General features: G+C 43.0%; 1 protein-coding gene across 1 annotated transcript; it reads left to right on the top strand.

Moving 5' to 3' along the window:
- Window positions 1-454: 454 nt before the first annotated feature.
- LOC117484565 (opsin-5-like) lies at window positions 455-5,283 on the top strand. Its single transcript, XM_034132989.1, has 5 exons — window positions 455-545; window positions 626-788; window positions 2,225-2,352; window positions 2,672-3,009; window positions 4,801-5,283. The coding sequence occupies exons 1-5, from the start codon at window positions 455-457 to the stop codon at window positions 5,281-5,283; spliced, it is 1,203 nt and encodes a 400-aa protein (XP_033988880.1).
- The last annotated feature ends 2,214 nt before the right edge of the window (window positions 5,284-7,497 follow it).

Here is a 7,497-nt window from a genome sequence, read left to right as displayed (position 1 = left end):
GCTGGAGTCAATATGCAATCTCACCATCAAATTTGAGTGCATGTTATTTTAATCATGTTCTTCTCAGGCTCTAAATCTCTCATCTCCTTCTCCTGTTGTAAATCCTGAAAGGCACAATCCTTATAATGCTTTCCATCTGTCAATCCTGCTTTGTGTATTTATATTTAATACGAATTGTCCTCATCTTGTGCTTGGGATTATTTTCTTATAATAAAAGGATTTCTACAGCGGTCGTAGGCTGGAAGTACTGTTCATCAAAGCACTGAATGTACTGCAGACAATAAACAGCATTTAAGATGCATTGACAACAAAACTGGAGATATATTGATGTGCTGTCAACCATACGGTGGGGAGATAACTTCTGCTGCTGTCCTGTAATGAACACTCTGTAAACCCCAGTGACTCTCCAATGATGGCGACTGACAGTTCAATGTTGATGTTTACTGCATTTCAGATGGGAAATGCTTCAGACACATCTGCTGTGTTTGCCTCCACCATCTCCAAGGAGCACGACATCATCATGGGTTCCCTCTACGGCGTCTTTTGTGAGTCCACACACACAACAAACATCATCCATCTCATCCTGCATGAATCCCACAGGTGACCGGTCTCTTTCTGTTTTCAGGCGTACTGTCCCTCGTAGGAAACTGCATCCTGCTGCTTGTTGCGTATCACAAGCGGTCGACCTTGAAGCCTGCTGAGTTTTTCATCATAAATCTCTCCATCAGTGACCTCGGGATGACGCTCTCTTTATTCCCATTGGCAATTCCATCAGCGTTTAAACACAGGTACCGCACATCCATTTCTGTCTTCGAACAAGTGGAATCAGCGACTATTTTACTATCAAAGATGCTAAGCCTTCCCTGATTGCAGCCTTTCAGTTTGGCAAATGCAAAAACCATCAAATTAATCGCATTGTTCAACGTTGGTAAAACACAAACAAATAGACAGCAATTGACCCCTTCTGTGGAGCAACACAATCAATTATAATTGGCCTTAGAAAATAAAGTAATTACAAGGGCAAGAATTATATAAATTATTAAAAAGCTTTTCTGCCTGTGCTCAGAAGATGTTTTATTCCTGAAGCTTTGGCATTGTGCCTCCTTGCAGCTGGACATACAGTTTATGCTTTATGGAATAAAGATTGAAGCCAGTTCGGGGGAACAGAGAACGAAAAGGCGGCCAACAAAAGTTAACATAACAAAAGGTTTTACGGCTGTCAAACCAACTCGGTTGAAAAGAACACTTTAAAGTGGACCTATCATGCTATATTTGAATAATATAGGGTAGGACCATACCTATATAAGGCATATTTATACTTTTTTTTTTTCAAAATACCAAACAGATCATGCATTTTAGCCATGCCTCATTTTGCTCAATTTGACATTTTTTAGCTCTGTTTTTGCAAGGGCTGATTCATGTGAGAACAGCACCACCTACTGGCCTGGCATATGTACTACAGCGTCTCCAGCGCTTTCGAACGGCAATGGCCGTGGCTGTCTCCTCCTGATTGGTGGAGTTGGCCCAATAGCCGTAGCGCCACCGTCCTGACGTCAGGACAGTGTTCAAATCTGGATCAGTTTTTATCAGATCCGTTGCAGCGCCTTTTTTAGAGATTTGGGTATGGAGGAAAATAGAGAGGGTTGTGTTTTCTGACACTTGGTGAGTTCCCTGGAACACCGGGGACACATATTCATGTAGAAAAGACGTACAAAAGTGCATTTTGCATGATAGGTCCCCTTTAAAGAAGAGTCTGCCATTGTTGTGAAAGATGGAAATATTTGGGTTTTGTACTGCAGGTAAATCAAAACAGTTTTAAGATGTCACCGTGGGCTTAAGAAATCTCCTGATTGTAGAAGCCAAAAAAAGATTATTTAGCGAGTTAATCATTGTTATTATTATTTGTTTATATTGCACACGTTTGTAATGGATTATCACTTCTGGAAATTGTCAGTTGGGAGTGGTTTATTGGTCCACCTGTTCTCTGTGTGACGAAGACGGTGAGCTGGCTCGGACATTTTCTGTTTCTGTTGTTCAATGAGCCAAACTTAGCCTCATAGCATCTTTATTTATTGGGAGTTTAGTCTCTACACTGATATTGTATTTAAAAAATTAAAATAAATCGGATGAGGAAAATAATGATGTAGTATTGTATTGATGAAAAAGTATGTTAGTTATACTCCTTGTCTCCATTTGAACTCTCTTTTGTCCTCTGTGTGTACAGGTGGCTGTTTGGAGAGATCACCTGTCAGCTGTATGCCATGTGTGGAGTTCTGTTTGGTCTCTGCAGCCTGACCAACCTCACAGCCCTCTCCCTAGTGTGCTGCCTTAAAGTCTCCTTCCCCAACCATGGTGAGAGGGTCACACACTTAACCAAGAGGCTATTTTTTTTATCTGTAGTCCCTGGACAGATTTTGTAAGTCAACCTGAAGACACATTTTATTTTATACAAGTAAATACAATCTAATAAAACACAAAAAGAACATGTTAAAACACAGTGGGTTGTAAGGAGCAGGAGATTGTGTCAGTGTTGGCAGAGCTGATTCCTCACTAACCAGGTTTTGAATTGGTCTCTGATTGTAGATGGGATTGATCATGATACTATAACTACAAGTGAAAAGACAACAATAACCGCAAAGCGTCTTTTTGTATCTCCTGTCCTGTCCGTCAGGTAACAAGTTCTCGTCGTCACACGCCCGCCTCCTGGTGGTCGGGGTCTGGTGTTACGCCTCAGTGTTTGCCGTGGGGCCCCTGGCGCAGTGGGGCCGTTACAGTGCTGAACCGTACGGCACAGCCTGCTGCATCGACTGGAAAGCACCAAACTACGAGCTCTCAGCTTTGTCTTACATCATCTGCCTCTTCCTGTTCTGCTACGCTCTGCCCTGCACCGTCATCTTCCTCTCCTACACCTTCATCCTGCTGACGGTGCGGGGGTCGCGTCAGGCCGTGCAGCAGCATGTGTCCCCCCCTCAGACGAGGACCACCAACGCACACTCTCTCATTGTCAAGGTCAGAGGACGTGTGTGTGTGTGTGTGTGTGTGTGTGTGTGTGTGTGTGTGTGTGTGTGTGTGTGTGTGTGTGTGTGTGTGTGTGTGTGTGTGTGTGTGTGTGTGGCCTAGTATTACTATACTTGTGGGGACCTAAATCTGTTTACACAGTCATGTGTGGGGACTCACCTCCCTTATGGGGACAAAATGGAGGTCCCCATGAGGAGAATCATTAATTTTAGGGTGAAGACTTGGTTAGGGTTAGGTTTAGGTTTAGGGTTAGGGTAAGGTTTAGGGTTAGGGTTAGGGTCAGGCATGTGTTGGTTACAGTGGCGAACCGTGTCTATCACAACTGGACCTTCTGTAGACACACACACCCCCCGCCGCCGCCGTTATAATGTCCGTCTTCTCACCGAATTGACGTGTGTGTGTGTGTGTGTGTGTGTGTGTGTGTGTGTGTGTGTGTGTGTGTGTGTGTGTGTGTGTGTGTGTGTGTGTGTGTGTGTGTGTGTGTGTGTGTGTGTGTGTGTGTGTGTGTGTGTGTGTGTGTGTGTGTGTCGCTTCAACATGACTGGCTTTAGGTTCTGCAGTTGACATGATTTAAACAGGATATCAGAGCTGGGTAATTGATTTGTTTTGTAAAATGTTGCATATGCAGCTTACTGTGTGTGTGTTTGTGCAATTATGAATAATAAGATGGCCCTTCGGATATGTCTAACCTGGTTACTTTAATAAAAGCTTCTACTTTAAAGGGGACCTATCATGCAAAATGCACTTTTGTACGTCTTCTATACATGAATATGTGTCCCCGGTGTTCCAGGGAACTCACCAAGTGTCAGAAAACACAACCCTCTCTATTTTCCTCCATACCCAAATCTCTAAAAAAGGGGCTGCAACGGATCTGATAAAAACTGATCCAGATTTGAACACTGTCCTGACGTCAGGACGGTGGCGCTACGGCTATTGGGCCAACTCCACCAATCAGGAGGAGACAGCCACGGCCATTGCCGTTCGAAAGCGCTGGAGACGCTGTAGTACATATGCCAGGCCTCTAGATGGTGCTGTTCTCACTGAATCTGCCCTTGCTAAAACAGAGCTAGAAATGGTCAAATTGAGCAAAATGAGGCATGGCTAAAATGCATGATCTGTTTGGTATTTTGAAAAAAAAAAAGTATAAATATGCCTTATATAGGTATGGTCCTACACTATATTATTCAAATATAGCATGATAGGTCCACTTTAAGCTACGAACGCAAGTTAAGTACATTATTTACATCACTCTTAACAGAATGATATGTATCTTATACACAAACTAACTTACACACATAGTCAAAAATAGGTTAGATTGCTTTGGTTTTACAATGTCCACGAACAGCAGTCTCCTGGATGATACTCCTGTGTTTGTGTGACCCATCCATCTAACCTTAACTCCTCCAAACGGGGTCTTTATACCCAATAACCTGACTTACACCTATGCTCCTGTGATAATGACTAAGACCACTAGAAATCGTTGCCTCACAATGACCCAGCACACTGATAGATGAACAGCCTGAGCCCATTAGTAGGTAGAGAGGGGCCAATGACAACCGATACGGCCATTTATTCAGCTGATGACAAATGAAGCAAGGGTGCTATAGACTTTTTGCACTACTTTTTATTTTGTATTTTTGTATTTCATTATATACGTTGCATTGTTGGAGGAGCTCAGGTCAGAAGAATTGCATTGCCATTTCTACACTGTAGCTTTGTGCATATGACAATAAAACCTTTGAATGTTGACTGAATGTTGCTGACTGTGTTTCCTCCCCACAGCTGTCAGTAGCAGTGTGTATCGGCTTCCTGGGGGCCTGGTCTCCGTATGCCATCGTGGCCATGTGGGCAGCTTTCGGAGACGCCACGCTGGTTCCTCCTGAGGCCTTCGCCATCGCCGCCGTGTGTGCCAAGTCTTCCACCATCTACAACCCTCTGGTCTACCTGCTGTGTAAACCTAACTTTCGCGAGTGCCTCTACGGAGACACGTCCATGTTACGAAAGAGGATCTACAGGGGAAGTCCGATGTTAGAACCCAAAGAGCGCTTGGTATCGGCCTCGCAGCGGAACAAGGACGTGAGTCTCTCCACGCGCTTCTCTAACGGACAGCAGGAGAGCTACGGGGCGCTTCTGCACTGCACTGAGTCTTCAGCGCCGGGACATGTGGACGCAGCCCAAAGGACCGCCTGCAATCTGACTGCCTCCCCCTTCAGAGAGGTGACAGTCTGCCAGCTCTCCACCAAACCACAGGCTGAACTCGTCTAGTGGGCAAACCAGAGAGGACAGGTGCTTGGAAAGATAGAGGGAATACACATGGACAACAGAACAACAACGGGCACTCACAGGTTTGAATGCCCACAAGACTTTAAAGAAAACAAGACTTGCATGGACCTTTAATGGAATACTTTCTTAAAGACAATAATGAAAATTCCCTTTATTGCCAGAGATTCAAGAAAAGACATGACATGTTACTTGTTAGACGCTTTTATCCAAAGCGACTAACATACTCACTACTGTGGACAATCCCCACAGGAGCAATTTGGGGTGAAGTGTCTCAGGGACACAACGACATGCTGACTGCAGTGGGGTTTGAACCTGCTCCCCTGATCCGAACACCAATGCACTAGTCCACTGCGCCACACGCCTCCCTACTGCAGAATTGTTTGTGTGAAATGTCTTGATGCTACGTCTCTGTCAGCGTGTGTCCTGTTTGATTTGAATGTGCAGTAATATAACTGGATTTTGCAGGAGCAAAGAGTGTGACATAATATTTCATTTGATGATAAACCATGTATTATTCGGGCCAGGACTTCCTCCTCTCTGCGCCGCTTATTGTTTACAGTCCGATTAACAACTGGAGATGCAAGACTGAAGCCGAAGTCTCAGCTCTATAAAAAGATATCTACATATGGAGGGCAGATAAATAAATATGAAGCGCATGAAAAGATAAATCTTAGCCAAAGGGTTCCCAGATTATATTCATGCCAACACATTCCTCCTCTTTCCACACGGACTATTTACCTGCATGCAACCAAAGCCTGCCTGAATGTGATTGGTCGATACTAATCGGACTACAAACAGGACTACAAATTGAAACCAGGATGCTTCAGATACCAAAAGTCATGTTGGCGATCATTTGCGGAGGTATTAACAACCTAAATGATGGAGGTATCACCCCCCCCATATAGGCTGGAATATGGATGTTTGAACCCAGTGAGTCCATTGTTACAGAGAGTCAAACTGACAGCTGCTGTTTTCTGCTTGGAATAATTAGTTATTTCATTTCTCTTGTTGGCCGCTTTAAGCCTCCAGGGGCACATTATTTGATGCTAAAAATAAAGCTTCAGATGGAGTCTTATTTCCACTTTGCTGTAGCCTGCGGTCGTTCTCCTACACTGCAGTGTTTCCCATACATTGATTTATTTATCACAATTAAATATCGTCCGCCACAAATGGATCTAAAAAAAATATATATATAATAATCTTTTTTTTGTTTTGTTTTTTATTTTGGTGGTCTAATGGATAGTGAGGTGCTGATGATCGGAAGGTTGTGAGTTCAAATCCCGCCTGGAACACCACCACTAGTGTGCCCTTGAGTAAGGCACTTAGCCCTCAGTTACTCCAGGGAGAACGTCCCTGTAATTGGTCATTGTAAGTTGCTTTGGAATAAGGCGTCTGCTAAATGCCTAAATTGTAAATTGTAAATTATATTTTTGGGAGAATAAACCCCACAGATCCTCAACTCCGGTGTGTCTCACTCATTAACAACGCAACACAGAGCAACAAGAACGTTGTCTACAGTAGACATGAACTCGCATGTATGTTCTGATTGGAGAGGGGGGTGGATGCGTGGGCCACCCGAATAGAATCAAATTCTGTGGCAAACACTGCACTGCCAGATAAACCCCCCCCAAAATAGAGTTTGCACACTACTTTGTGGAAAGAAGTAAAGTAAAGGTGGAAACTCACAAAGAAATTAAACTAGAGGTCAATTTATTCTCATAATTAGGCAATCATTGTGACTGAAAATGAGACTTGAATGTTGAGAAAAACACAGAATATTCCTTAGGATTCATCTTGAGTAAATTAAGCTCATAATAAAGTGGCTATTAAACTCAGTGCTAACTAAGAACAATCAGGGTGTCCAGGTGATAACAGAATATGTTTGTTATTACCTAGCTGTGATCATATTTCAAGCAAGTAAATATTTTCCTAATTGATAATAATAATAATAATAAATAATAAAATGTCTTTATTACGGTTGATATTTGAATAATAGGACAGACCTTTAAATGCATCTTTAATGCATATTGGAATAATGCTCTTATTGTTTGTCTTGTACTGTAAGAATATGTTCTTGTGCCAATGTATGCGCATTTACTGTTACATTTCATCAATTAAACTTTTGGGATTTCTGACAGACGACTTGCTTTCAGTCAAAACAGAACACAGAGAGCCGTTTGCTGTGAAACTGTGTGC

This window comes from Trematomus bernacchii, unplaced genomic scaffold (genome assembly GCF_902827165.1).
Source record: "Trematomus bernacchii unplaced genomic scaffold, fTreBer1.1, whole genome shotgun sequence".
In the NCBI taxonomy this organism is placed as follows: Eukaryota; Metazoa; Chordata; class Actinopteri; order Perciformes; family Nototheniidae; genus Trematomus; species Trematomus bernacchii.
The sequence above is the reverse complement of the archived record's forward strand: the minus strand, read 5'-3'. Positions and strand labels throughout refer to the sequence as shown.